This window comes from Schistocerca gregaria, chromosome 7 (genome assembly GCF_023897955.1).
Source record: "Schistocerca gregaria isolate iqSchGreg1 chromosome 7, iqSchGreg1.2, whole genome shotgun sequence".
Lineage (NCBI taxonomy): Eukaryota > Metazoa > Arthropoda > Insecta > Orthoptera > Acrididae > Schistocerca > Schistocerca gregaria.
The window spans coordinates 76,030,795-76,045,279 of record NC_064926.1 but is presented as its reverse complement, the minus strand read 5'-3'; the positions used below and the strand labels follow the sequence as shown (position 1 = coordinate 76,045,279).

The 14,485-nt window shown below is 36.9% G+C and overlaps 1 protein-coding gene across 1 annotated transcript in view; it reads left to right on the top strand.

The window, feature by feature from the left end:
• The window catches only part of LOC126281289 (multidrug resistance protein homolog 49-like), a 290,653-nt gene that overhangs the window by 197,581 nt on the left and 78,587 nt on the right, over positions 1-14,485 (top strand). Inside the window, exons 14-15 of the mRNA XM_049980112.1 lie at positions 5,234-5,355; positions 12,452-12,595. Coding sequence (XP_049836069.1) covers positions 5,234-5,355; positions 12,452-12,595 — 266 coding nt within the window. The remainder of the gene's footprint in view (positions 1-5,233; positions 5,356-12,451; positions 12,596-14,485) is intronic.

Here is a 14,485-nt window from a genome sequence, read left to right as displayed (position 1 = left end):
GTCATCAAGAAATTTTAACCCCAAAGAATTGTACTGCCAAGACTTTATGGAGTCCCTAAGGTCCAGAAAGATTAGGTGCTGTTATGTCCCATTGTCGGCAACATCAAAGCTCCTATGTATTTGATCACAAAATACCTGACTGAGATACTAAGTCCTTATGTGGGTAAATGTCCACATCACATCTACAATTCTGTGGATTTTGTGAAACACACCAGTGACCTCAGGCTCAAAGACTCCGATATCATGGTGAGTTTTGACATGGTTTTGTTATTCACTGGGATGCCTCTACATGAGTCACCAGAACTCATTGGTCAGAAATTTGATGAGAAGGCCACTGACATTTTCAGGTATTTTGTAACCTCTTCATATTTTCTATTTAATGGATGTATGGAGTCGCCATGGGTAACCCACTCTCATTAGTGGCTGTGAATTTATATACGGAACACTTCGAGGAAGAGACCCTTACGTAATCTAAGTAGAATCCCACATGCTTTTTGTGGATGACATGTTTGTCATCAGCACCATAGGAGGAACAAACTTCTTGCCTTCCTTGTACACCTGATCTCTGTACATCCCAATATCAAATTCACTATGGAGACCAAAGGAGGAGGAATACTGCTATTGCTGGACTTAGTAGTCAAGAGAAGAGCTGATGTCAACCATAGGGCACTGTGTGTATTGGAAGAAGATGCACACTGACCCGTATTTGCATGCAGATAGCTGCCACCACTATGCACATTGAAATGGGGTATGAAAGCTCTAGTACACAGGGCACACACATTATGAGGTGCAGAGCGTCTGCTCCAGTAAATGAAATGTCTCAGAACTGTGTTCCAAAAAAAAAAAAAAAAAGAAAAAAAAAGAAAAAAGATACTCAGAATGGCAGAGTAAGCGTGGTCCTTGTTCTGCTACTACAGTACAACAAATGGAGAGGGAAGAAATCACGGAGTAAGAGGTAACCTGTATACTATACACCAGCATGCTATTGAGAAAAGTAGGACACATACTGAAAAAGCAGTGGCTAAGAACTGTCTTTTGCCTGCCCAATAAAACATGGGCATTATTGGGAAGTGTCAAAGATGACCTCAGATTATGGAAGCTCAGGGTATATCAGATTGCATGTCAGTGTGGACAAATGTATATTGGACAAAGAGTGTGCACCATTGAAGATCGAGGCCAAGAACACCAGCAGCATACTCGACTAATGTGCCTCAACACGTTTGTGGTTGCAGATTGCTATTTGTTAGAGAATCATGTAATGAAATATGAACATACCAGGATTTTAGTGCAGACTTCCAAATACAGGGCAGTGTTATAATAGAAGTCAACAAAATTTGCACCAGGGATAATCTATATCAGTCAGGATTGTGGGTATAATCTCAGCAAGGCTTGGGAACCAACACTAGGTCTAATTTAGAAGATTCTCACCAAACACAATGATCTGATGATCAGAGCAGACAGAGAAACTACTTTGATACTACTACAGATGACGATGCAAGTGCTTGTGAGGAGTGAATGGCTTGTTGTGGCAGGGGATATACACGATGTTATCAAAAGTATCTGGACACCTATTAGTGGACAGTAGTATGAGGTGTATGAAGTCTTCACTTTAATGGTGGCTTGAACTGTGCTGGGGACGCTTTCAGTGATGTGTTTGGATGTCTGTGAAGGAGGAATGGCAGTTAATTCTTCCTCAAGAGCCAAAACCAGAGAAAAAAAGCGATGTTGAACACTGGGGGAGTGAAATTGACATTCTAATTCATACCAAAGGTGTTCCATTGGGTTCAGGTTGGGGCTCTTGAGTGGGCTAGTCCAATTCAGGAATCTTATCTTTCACAAACCATTGCCTCACAGGTGCTGATTTATTACAGTGTGTGGTGCGATACTGATGCAATCAAGGTCTCTGAACTGTTTATCTACCTAGTTCTATGGAGAACACAATGCTGTAAAACATATTAATATTCTTCCGCATTTTACTTAAGCACAATAATGGGACCTCATCATAACATCAAAAAATATTCCCATACAGTACCACGACCTTCTCCATACTTCACTGTTGGCATTACACCTGGTGGCAAGTAAAGTTCTCCAAGAATTCACCAGATCCAAACCCTTCCATTGGATTGCTGGAGGGTACAGCACTATTCGTCCTCTAAATCACTCATTACCAGTCATCCAATGTCCAATGGTGTCACTCTTCACACAACTGCAAGCATCATTTAGCACTGGCTACAGAAATGTATGACTTATGGGTAGCTGCTCGTTTTTTGTACCCCTTTCATTTTAATTCAGTACGCACAGTCATTGTGCTAGCTGGACCTCTGATAGCACTTTAAAATTCACAAGTGATTCCTGCCACTGATTTTATGAGATTTCTTTTACAACCACCCTTTGCAGTGCATGACAGTCCTTGCTCGTCTGTGCATGAGGCCTGCCTGGTCTCGACCTAGCTGTGGTTGATCTTTGGTGCTCCCACTTCACAGTCACATCCCCATCACTTAACTAGGCTGTCTTCAGGAGGACTGAAATGCCCCAGATGTATTTGTCACTCAGGTGATATACAATAATAAGTCCACGCTAGGAGTCAGTGAGGTCTCTGACTGACCCATTCTCCTGTTGTTGCTTTTCTACTGGTAACATAATATTCCCTGCCTCTTTTTATACTGGTGGATCCACATATCTGATATCTAGTGGCCAATTCCACATTACATAAAGGGCGTCTAGAAACTTTTCAATCAGATAGCGTAAGTCGGTCGTGCGATGGTGACATGTCTGAGCCCTGAAATATTATTTCTGTTGGACACTATGACCGGCAGTACACCTGTGGTGGACTGTTTGATCAAAAGGATTTAAGATTATCTTTGACATGCACTTGAATCCAAAATACGTTTTCACCTGGCTGTTGTTATGCTCTTTCGGTGTACCCTGGAATGATTCCACATATTTCTGAAATATGACAATATCAAGGCAATATACAAATCTTTTCTTATAAGCCGATAGAAAGATCAAGTCATAAACATAGTCAACATTCATAAACTTTTGAGAACACTGTTACTTATTTCTTTCATGCATCTGTGATCTGTAATGTTTAGTGTGCTCTTCATTCCTGCTCCTTTGACACATTATCTCTCTCTCTCTCTCTCTCTCTCTCTCTCTCTCTCTCTCACTCTCTCTCTCTTATTTTTACAGGTAAACAAACATTTCTGCAGTACTTGCTTGCATTGCTCACAAATTTTCCACAAGTAAATGTTAATAATTGTATATTACTTTTCTCATTTTGCATTAACTCATCTATGGAGAGATAGACACAAACATACATAGAGTACATGACCAGCATAGCTACAAATGATATTATACAAACATTTGTTTACACATATTTTACATTAGTGCTTATTTCTTGTACAAAAATCATTCTTTTATTTGATTTAATATTTATTTGCATATAAATTGATGAAAAATTCAGATATGGTGTATAACCAACGCTTAAGCAAGGAGGCTTTCAGATTCATATTAAACAAAGTGAGAGACTTCATCTTGTTATTTTTATTGGCAGTTTGTTGTGTAGTTGAATACTTTGGTTAAACAATGAATTTTTAAAGGCAGATATACACATTATTTGAATATGGAGTTTCATTTTCTGTCACGTATCTATAATGGATATTACCATTAGTGGCATTACTTTTAATAAACAGACACATTTCCAGTATGTAAATGATGTCAAGAAGTAAACTAACTGATTTTTGGAAGAGAAGTCTATAGCTGTTTGCTGGCTTTGCACACATATTACCCACACACTTTTATGAACCAGGAAAATGTCTGAGCTAGGTGGAGAGTCTCCACGGACTATGAAACTGTGTTTGGTATACATTGTGAGCAATATCTGGGTTTGTGTAGTATGTGGGAATGCGTAAGGTAGGCTGTTTCACCACAGACCCACAGGTTGCAGGCCTTCCCGGGCACTCGGCTAGCTCTCAGTCACATGCGTGCCAGGTAACACAATTGCACCCATTCTGCACACTGACAAGGCACTTGGCTGGGCTCCTCTACATAATCCTATTGCATCAGCTGAGTACACACAGGTAGACTATGGCCCTGCAGCACTTGCATACCCACATGTCAAATATTTGCTCACCTGCATCTGCTGGTGCACCACGCTCCTCCAGTGGACATGCAAGCTCTGGAAAAACCTGGTATAATGTGTAGCATGCTTTATTCAACTATCAGTTGTGTGTGTGTGTGTGTGTGTGTGTGTGTGTGTGTGTGTGTGTGTGTGTGAGAGAGAGAGAGAGAGAGAGAGAGAGAGAGAGAGAGAGAGAGAGAGAGAGAGATTTTATCTTGATCTGGATTCACAGACCTAAAATCTAGTTCCTAATGCTGAGATATTTCAGAGCCATGAGTTTTTGTAATGTTTTTAATTTTCCCGGTTCTAAGATGAATGTTTAGGATGGTGTTTTTTTTCATTGCTTATCAGATTGTTTCGATCAATCCAGTGACTCACCTCACTTATAGCTTCATTTATAGTCACCTACAATGACCCAATAATCAATCTGTGGAATGAAAAGTACATTTCATGTAATCTAATCTAATCGTGATAATTTTGCTACCGAAGGATGCTGGTATCATCTTTAAAGAGTGGCACTGGTATTCAGTGGTAAGTTGTTTGTGTACGGAGGAAACAGGATTGCTCTAAGAAGTATCATGCCTTGAGGGGAGATGTGTGCAATGTCTCCTTTCTAATATGGAGCATGTGTATTCATATACAGCTATTACTCTGTATTTTTTTCTTCTTGAAGTCATGCTAAGTATCAGAGACTATTTTTTTTCTTTCCAGTAAATCAGTTATGTTTGACAGACAAATCCTACAAACCACTGGTAACAATGATATAGGTCTGTAATTTTCTCAGTATTTTTCTCACTTATTTTAAGAATGGGTTAGCTTTGCCACCTACAGAGGGTGAGGAACTTACCTGTCTTTGCATATGAGCTATACACACTAGAAAGTGTTCTTTATGATAAAACCAAGGATGTCACCAGCTCTCTAAATTTAATATACTTTTATCAGCAGCATTAATATATAAAAAATGTAGACACTATGGATGATTTTATTTTACTTGTTGGGTGGTATGCATTTACATAATTCCTTTTATTGTTTGCTTAAAAAGTATCCTTTCATTGTTGTTATTGTACAAATCATAGAATTTGTTGGTAATTTATTGTTGCTCCGATTATCCAGAACCAACACAGCAGCAGAGTGAAGCAGTTACTGGTGAGAAAGCAGATGGACAAATTTTTGAATTCTCAAGGAAATTTTCTTCACCAAAAGATCATCTCCAACCTGGTACATCAGTGGAAGAGGTACTATTTCATCAAGTTAATGATTTTAATTTGCTTTTTACACAGATATTTCAATACAAACTGCATGCAACTTGAAAAACTGTTGTTCATTCTGTATAAAACTGTAATTATGGATGGAAAAAAGAGAATAAAGAAACATGCAGTATTTTGCTGCATCCGTTTTTAGTAAGCTACCAGAAGAGTTAAAAAATCTTAGTGGTAATCCTCACACTTTCCTATTCTGTCAGGGAGTTTCTGGGAAAGAAATTATGCAATTTCATGTGTTATATTATTGATTATGCTAATATATAGTCACAGCTTCTTGTTCATAGGATTCATGTAGATTTTAGTTCATCTGTTTTTATCTTTGTGATCTTACACTCATATAATGACTTGTTCTGTGACCATAGATATTTGCTCTTCAATTTAATCCTACATAACTAGATGTGTCAAATAATAATAAAAGAAGAAACAAAGTGTGATAATTAGATATTACACCGTGCGAGGTGGCGAAGTGATTAGTACACTGGACTCGCATTCGGGAGGACGACGGTTCAATCCCGCGTATGGCCATCCTGATTAAGGTTTTCCATGATTTCCCTAAATTGCTTCAGGCAAATGCCCTGATGGTTCCTTATAAAGGGCATGGCCAATTTCCTTCCCCATCCTTCCCTAATCCGAACTTGTGCTCCATCTCTAATGACCTCGTTGTCGATGGGACGTTAAACAGTAATCTCCTCCTCCAATTGGATATTACAGTTTTTTTTAAATTTTTGAAATTAAGAAGCTCTTTCTAAAGTATCAAGGATGCAAGAAGATACATAAATCATAGAATATAACTGAGAATGGTCTCAACCCTACTAGAAAGCTGATGTCTTAAACAGAAAACCTCCAGTTCCAGATTGTTGTTGTAGTATGGATTGAAATTTTTTTTTTCTCCAATGGAAACTACAGCATTCAGATAATGAATACTAAGCAAAAAGTATTTGAATTTGAATAATTTTTGCTCAACAACTGGAGTGAAAGATTTGCAATACTTTACGTTTCAATTTCGGAAGATTTTTGGCAAAAGTAAAAAGGTGTGAGTTATAAATCTTGGATTTACAAATAAAAATTCAAAAAATTTCTTGTGACAACTTTCTTTTTTCCATACTAAGATGACATGGTAATTAATAGTTTCTCACTAATTGTATTGCATGTTTGTTCTTATGATCAGTGATTTCATGGCATTAGCATCACCAGAGATCTGATACCTCTTGTTCCTCAGATCTCTGTAGTTGTTCTTCAGTACCAGGGGCATTTGAAAAATCCATGCAAAGTGCGAGAGATGGCACCACCAGTGCATCTTGAGGTCATGTTTAGTTAGTAGCATCTTTGGAAAGAACGCACACCAAGTTTCAACCATATTGGTCTATTTCTTTGTGTTTGGCATTTGTGTGAATCAAGGAAGTAGAGTGATTGTCAAAAAAAATGGACAAAGGAGAATTTTGTGTGGTGATTAAACACTACTTTATGAAAGGCATAACGCCTCAGGAGACTAAGGAGAAACTTCATAAACATTACGGTGACTCTGCACCTTTGATTAGAACAGTTTATAAGTGGTTTCACAATTTTCGGAGTGTCTATATGGGCACAAGTGATGCTGAACATCTTGGACTCTCTGTGGAGGTTACAACTCCAGAAATCATTGATAAAATCCATAATATGGTGATGGATGACAGAAGAGTTAAGGTGCACGAGATTGCTAGTGCTGTGGGCATCTCGAATGAACGGGTTCATAATATTTTGCATGAACATTTGGACATGAGAAAGCTATCCGCAAGATGGGTTCTGCAATTGCTCACACTTGACCAAAAACAGAATCATGTGAAGTGTTGCAAGGATGGTTTGCAGCTGTTCAGGAAGAATCTGCAGGACATTAAGCAACGTTTCATCACTGTGGATGAAATATGGATACTTTACTATACTCTTGAGACCAAAAAACAACCTGTTACCAAGAGAGAATCTGCACCAAAAAAGGCGAAGGACGTCCTTCGGCTGGAAAGGTTATGGCGACTGTGTTTTGAGATTCGCAAGGGATAATCCTCATCGTCTATCTGGAAAAGACTATTACAGATGCATATTATTCATCATATTGGACCATTTGAAAACTGAGCTGCAAGAAAAATGCCAGTGATTGGATAGCAAAAATGTCCTTTTCCATCACAATGCACCAGCACACACCTCAGCAGTTGTGGTCGCAAAATTAATGGAAATAAGATTCCAACTCTCTTCACATCCCCCCATTCTCCAGACTTTGCTCCCTTGGACTACTATTTTTTCCCCAATTTGAAGAAATGGCTGGTATCTATGCAGGTTGATGATTGGAAGTTTTCTGTAGTGTACACAGCAAAGTTTTAACTTAAACCCAGATTTGTGGGTTAAATCATGAATTTTTGTCATGTCCTGATCTGGCATATAGTTATAATCTATTAGGAAGTTTCAGAACTTTGTTTTTAATTATGTATGTACTTATTTAACTGCTCTCAATTAATTTAGTTTATCCTCATGTCATTTCCTATTTTCTCTCCCCATATCGATTCATTTTGTTCTGATTATGCTGTAGAAGAGTTAATCAGGAATATGTTACACACGGGTGTGATACTGTGTACAATTCCATACCATTAAGACTGGATACAGAAAATTATATCATATATTAACTGAACAAGTGCATTGTAATAGCAGGTGAACAATTCAGTCATGCCACAGTACTTGGTATAAACAGATTCATAAGAAGATAAGATTTCACATGGCAAAGATTGCATATAAACAAAAGAGGAAGAAAGAAACTATATATGGGACTAAAGTATGCAGTAACAACCAAAAAGCAGACCATAGTCATGGGAAAAAACATAGCAGTAACAATCATGCCAGAAGTAGAAAAATCTTCTATAGAATGAAAAATCTTCTATAGAATGAAAAAACCAGAAAGATGGAAAAAACTGCACCATCACATTGCAACAATGAAATATACCACACTGAATCAACAAAAATAGAAGCAGATGCAGCATTAACAGCAATATTGGAACAAACACACTATTAAAAAAAAAAAAAAGGAAGATCACAGTGTGTCAAAAGAAACAACTGATAGTGGATTAAACGTAATAAAGGAAACATCACACTGAGCACGACAAAAAGATTGTGAAATACATCAAAGCATACAACCAACAACTTCAAAAGTTGAACAAATTGAAAGGAAACCAATGAGGACTAAACAGAGAGTACAAGCAGCTCCCCACTATTTAGCAAAAGGTTTTTTATTCCACATCTAACAAAAGAGGAGGAGGGCAAGAGAAATTATAATGAATACAGCATAGTCATGTATAAAACTCCAACTACAACAGATATTCAGCAAATCAGGACTCATAAAGCGAAAAAAAAAATTGAAATCCTGTACCAAAATATTTAGTACTTAGGCAGCAAAAAATGTGAAGTGGAAGTGGTGTTGAATGAAATGCAACTCCATATTTATTATGTACCAGTGATCATGGGCTAAATGAAGCAGAACTTAGTAGCCTAATAATAGGAGACTATGATTTGATTAATTATTTCTGTAGATCAAAACATAAATGTGGAGGTGTTACTATATACAAGAAGAAAAGTGGAAGTATACAAGATACTGAATACTGTAAATATGTAAACTTTCCTTGCATTGAAAAAGTTTTTGAAATTACTGGCATAATTATTGAAGAGCTCAAAATTATCCCCAAGTGGTAAAATTAAAATATTTCTGAAAAACCTAGAAAAATTATTACTGAAGATTAAAATGAAAGATGTTGTAATATGTGGAGACTATAAGATACATATGGGTAAAAAATCAAAACCAAAACAAAAATTGAAAGAGACGTTATTACTGTGTAACATGAAAACAATAATAGATGTACCTACAAGAGTCAGTCCATAGTCAGACCATAATCGTCAGAACATAATCACAAATATTGAAAACAGTAAATGTGAAGCAAAATTTCTAAAGACAGCAATCTCTGACCAGTATGGGTTAGTAATTCACATCCACATAAATAGGAGCTCAAACAGAAGAAATGCAAGATAAGAAGGAAGTCAGGATTATCAATGTACAAAACATGAACATTTTCAAAACAACACTGAGGAAAGAAGAATGGGCTGAAACAATGCAAGAACAAGGTACAAATGAGAAGTATGATATATTTCTTAACACACTACTGCATCACTTTCATTTAGTCTTCCCCAAAGTAGCCTATCAGAAAAAGCAGGGGCACGGTAAGAAGTGGATTACGAAAGAAATAATTGAACTCTGGACTAGACTGAAGAAACTAAGAAAAGCCGAGAATATTGAGACATATATACAGTATCGGAAGTAGTACAGGTAATTAATAATAGAAGTAAAAGCTATTTCAATAAACAGGGCCTTTGCAAATTCAAATAAAAAAAGCAAAGTAACATGGGATATAATCAACAGTGAAAGATATGGCCAAAAAGTGTAAAAAACTGCAATTTTATTAAGTGGATGAGAATTGATGACAACATAGTTACAGATGGAACAAAAATTGCTAGTATACTAAACAACTACTTTATGGATATTGTACAAAATTTAAAAGGGGAAACAAATCATCAGTTGTCAAAGTGTGCTACAACTATTGGCCAACCATTCCACACTGTGTTTCTGGAACCAATGACAAAAAACAGAACTTATAAAAATAATCCAGAAATTAGAACCCCAAAAGTCTGCAAGAGATGATGAAATATCAAATTATTTAATAAAACATGTGAATGAAGAAATAATCAAACCTTTTTTGGATATTGCAAACTGCTCATTTAGAGAAGTAGTATTCCCAGAAAAATTAAAAGTGAGCAAAATAGTACCAGTATTTAAGAAAGGAGACAAAAGTGATCCAAATAACTAGAGACCAGTGTCTTTAATCTCTGGTTTCTCAAAAATACTAGAGATTCTCATGCATAGTAGGTTGACCACATTCCTGAAGAAACACAATGTTCTGATTTCAGCACAACCTGGTTTCCCAAAAGGTAAATCTACAGAAACTGCCATCTCAAGCATCACAGAATCTGTTATAGATGCATTAGACAAAAGGAACTCTATGTCTGCTATGTTTGTGGATTTGTCTAAAGTGTTTGACACAATCACCCACACTACACTTAATGAAAAACTTGAAAGTTATGGTGTTTGTGGACATGCAGTCAAATGGATAAAATCATACATCAACAACAGAAAGCAGTATGTGGGAACAGCAACTGGATGCAGATCTGAAATCAGAAATATTAAGTATGGAGTGCCTCAAGGATCTGTACTTGGCCTACTTCTGTTCATCCTATTTGTAAACAATATTGAGAAAGATGAAAAAAAAAATACTATATGCAGATGACATGACACTACTGAGTGTAGAAAAAAATCTGGGAACACTGGAAAGAAATGCATTTATGTCAATAAATAACACAGCACAGTGGCTTATACAAAATGACTTAATTTTATTTTAATGGAAAAAGAATTTTATAGTGCAGAAGAGTATATGTATCAATGAATGAAAATGCTACTGTTACTATTATAAAGCTGCTGTAACTAACTGAAAATATTATGATATGTAAATAACTTGAAAATGTGAATACTGAGAGAATAATGTAAATATGAATATAATGTAGTATGTAAATAATTTTCAGGACCTAAAAGATGGGTGAAAAATGTATGCAACATTATTATATGTATTGCCACTTTCACGTATTAAATTGTAATAAATAGGTTAAATATTGCAAGAAAATGGGTGTAAATTGACGTGTTCTATATTACAAGTACACACCTTGTACAAAATGTAATCAAATGGGATGAAACAAAAATCAATTAATCAATAATTATCAGAATCTTCATGGCCAATTAAAACCATACATTACATCCAATGTCAAAAGCAAATCTGGCACCTAAATGATCATTGCTCTACTACTTCAACAAAAATAAATGAATGCTATAACAGAACACTTCATAGTAGGAGATAAAATTTCAGTCTGCTGTTTCTTTTGTTCTATTGTTACATACCCAAAGAGATTCCTGTGCCTGCATCTCAGTTAAAAATGACATAATAGCCACTAGAAAAGGTGGTCTTGATACACGCATTGAAAGTAATTTGAACATCACATGACCATGCTGGTTAAGCTTATCATCATTGTTATATTTTAATATATTAAAAACAAAGATTCCAAGACTTACCAAGTGGGAAAGCGCCGGCAGACAGGCACAGTGAACAAAACACACAAACACACACACAGAATTACTAGCTTTCGCAACCGATGGTTGCTTCTTCAGGAAAGAGGGAAGGAAAGACGAAAGGATGTGGGTTTTAAGACCCACATCCTTTCGTCTTTCCTTTGGGGTTTTAAGACCCACATCCTTTCGTCTTTCCTTTGGGGTTTTAAGACCCACATCCTTTCGTCTTTCCCTTTCCTTCCCTCTTTCCTGAAGAAGCAACCATCAGTTGCGAAAGCTAGTAATTCTGTGTGTGTGTTTGTGTGTGTTGTTCATTGTGCCTGTCTGCCGGCGCTTTCCCGCTTGGTAAGTCTTGGAATCTTTGTTTTTAATATATTTTTCCCATGTGGAAGTTTCTATCTATTTTATTTACATCATTGTTATATTTTAAATAAGATACAGTGCAACAATCTGTGGTTGTTTATGGGCAATGAGAATGCAAGGAGAATAGTGAATAGTGTTTTATTCGTCTCGTAACACACAATTTCTAATCATATGATTAGTGTACAGGAGACATGTCAAAAAAATGGATAACACAACTTAGGACTAATTGGTACAAAGGATTTTAACATCAATATAAACTTTTATTTTTTTTTCCTCCCTTTTGTGAAGGACACCTAGATTTACACATAAGACTACATGTAAATTTATCCTGCTCAAATGTTCAGTTCATCCTTCATGAACTCCTCAACAGTGTAGTAGCAGTGTTGACAAGTATATCATATAGCTTTGTTTTCAGTGCCTCTAGGTTCATACTCAGAGATATAAGAGAGGTGTCCACCACAGTGTTCTGTGGAATCAATACTGAATAATGACAGTATGACAAAGTACCACATGCTCTGTTTACAGGAAAAAATTCCAGAAGCTGATCTTGGACGCATTATGTCCCTCAACCAACCAGAATGGCTGTATATCACTGTGGGATGCCTTGCAACACTTGCTGTAGGAAGTGCTCTGCCATTCTTTGCAGTGCTTTTTGGAGAAATCTATCGGGTAAGTGCATGTCTTATTGGAAGGAAAGTATTGTCTTGTCACTTTATTAGCATGAGTTAGAAATTATTGCTCTTAAAATTGTTAATTTCTGGCCAACATGATAATGGTGTATCTCCATTTTTGCTGCTATGTCTGAAGATACGAGTGGAAGTCAATTATTATCTGCAATGTAGTTATATTATTGTTTATTTTGGCAGTAGTGTCGTTTTATGTTTATGACACATGCTTTGTTTATTTGTTGTTTTATCTTTGCAATTTTCCAGCTGCTGTGCTGTTAATCGTGCCTGCTCCGCTGTTTATTTGTACTGTAGAAGAGCAACGTTCAGTGATGTGTTTTCTGTGATCAGGAGGTGTATCAGGGGCCGAAAACCATTGGAGACTTTGGGTGCAGTATGGTAACAGTATTTTGCCACAACAGAGTGTCTACGAATGGATTGAAAAATTCCAAAATGGTTGCACAAGTGTTATGCACGATGAAGGAGCCAGATGATGGTTTACTGCCACAAATAAAGAAACTATTGAGCATTCACGTGAAATGATTGTCTTAGACAGATGATTAACTATTGACGAAATGGTACACCACCTGCAAATTAGTCATGGTTTTGCCTATGAAATCATCCACAACAGACTTGGGTTTCGTAAAGTTTGTGCAAGATGGATCACAAAACAACTAACACAGTTGCATAAACAAATGCGCTTGGATATCTGAGAAAAACATTTGGATCACTATGGTAACGAATGGGACAACTTCCTAGGCAGAATCATTACTGGTGATGAAACATGGATCCATCATTACGAGTGGGAGAGTAAACAGCAGAGTATGGAATGGAAATATCCAAATTCACCATGCAAGAAAAAGTTTAAGACCCAACCGTCCACAGGAAAACTGATGCTTACAGTTTTTTGAGATGCACAACGTCCAGCACTGTAACATTATGGGGAAAGGGACACAACAATAAACAGTGTACATTACAATGAGATGCTTACTGCTAGGCTAAAGCCTGCAATTTGAAGCAAACCCTGAGGATTGCTGTCAAAATGTATTGTGTTGTTGCACGACAATGCCCATTCACATACTGCTGCCCACACTGCTGAAATGCTCCAGAATCTCAAATTTGAAGTATTGGATTGACCTCCATATAGTCCTGATATTGTCACTTTTGACTATCACTTGTTTGGTACACTCAGACAGGCATTAAGAGGCCATAGATTTGCCTCGGATGAAGCAGTGAAAGAAATAGTGTATTCCTGGCTTGCAGCACAACCGAGAACCTTCTTTTATAAGGCTATCAGGAAGCTCGTACAATGATGGACCAAGTGCGTTGAAACGCAAGGAGACTGTGTCAAAAAATGGTGTTCTTGTAAGTTTCCTATTTGATTCCAATAAAATTTTATAACTACTTTGCAGATAATAATTGACTTATCCTCATATTTTGATATGTTCCATTTTGCTGTAGAATAGTGTTTATTATACAGGGTGATTCACAAAGAATATCACAACTTCAGGAATTTAAAACTCTGCAACGACAAAAGGCAGAGCTAAGCACTATCTGTCGGCGAATTAAGGGAGCTATAAAGTTTCATTTAGTTGTACATTTGTTCGCTTGAGGCGCTGTTGACTAGACGTCAGCGTCAGTTGATGCTAAGATGGCGACCGCTCAACAGAAAGCTTTTTGTGTTATTGAGTACGGCAGAAGTGAATCGACGACAGTTGTTCAGCGTGCATTTCGAACGAAGTATGGTGTTAAACCTCCTGATAGGTGGTGTATTAAACGTTGGTATAAACAGTTTACAGAGAATGGGTGTTTGTGCAAAGGGAAAAGTTCTGGACGGCCGAGAACGAGTGATGAAACTGTAGCACGCATCCAGCAAGCATTTGTTCGCAGATCA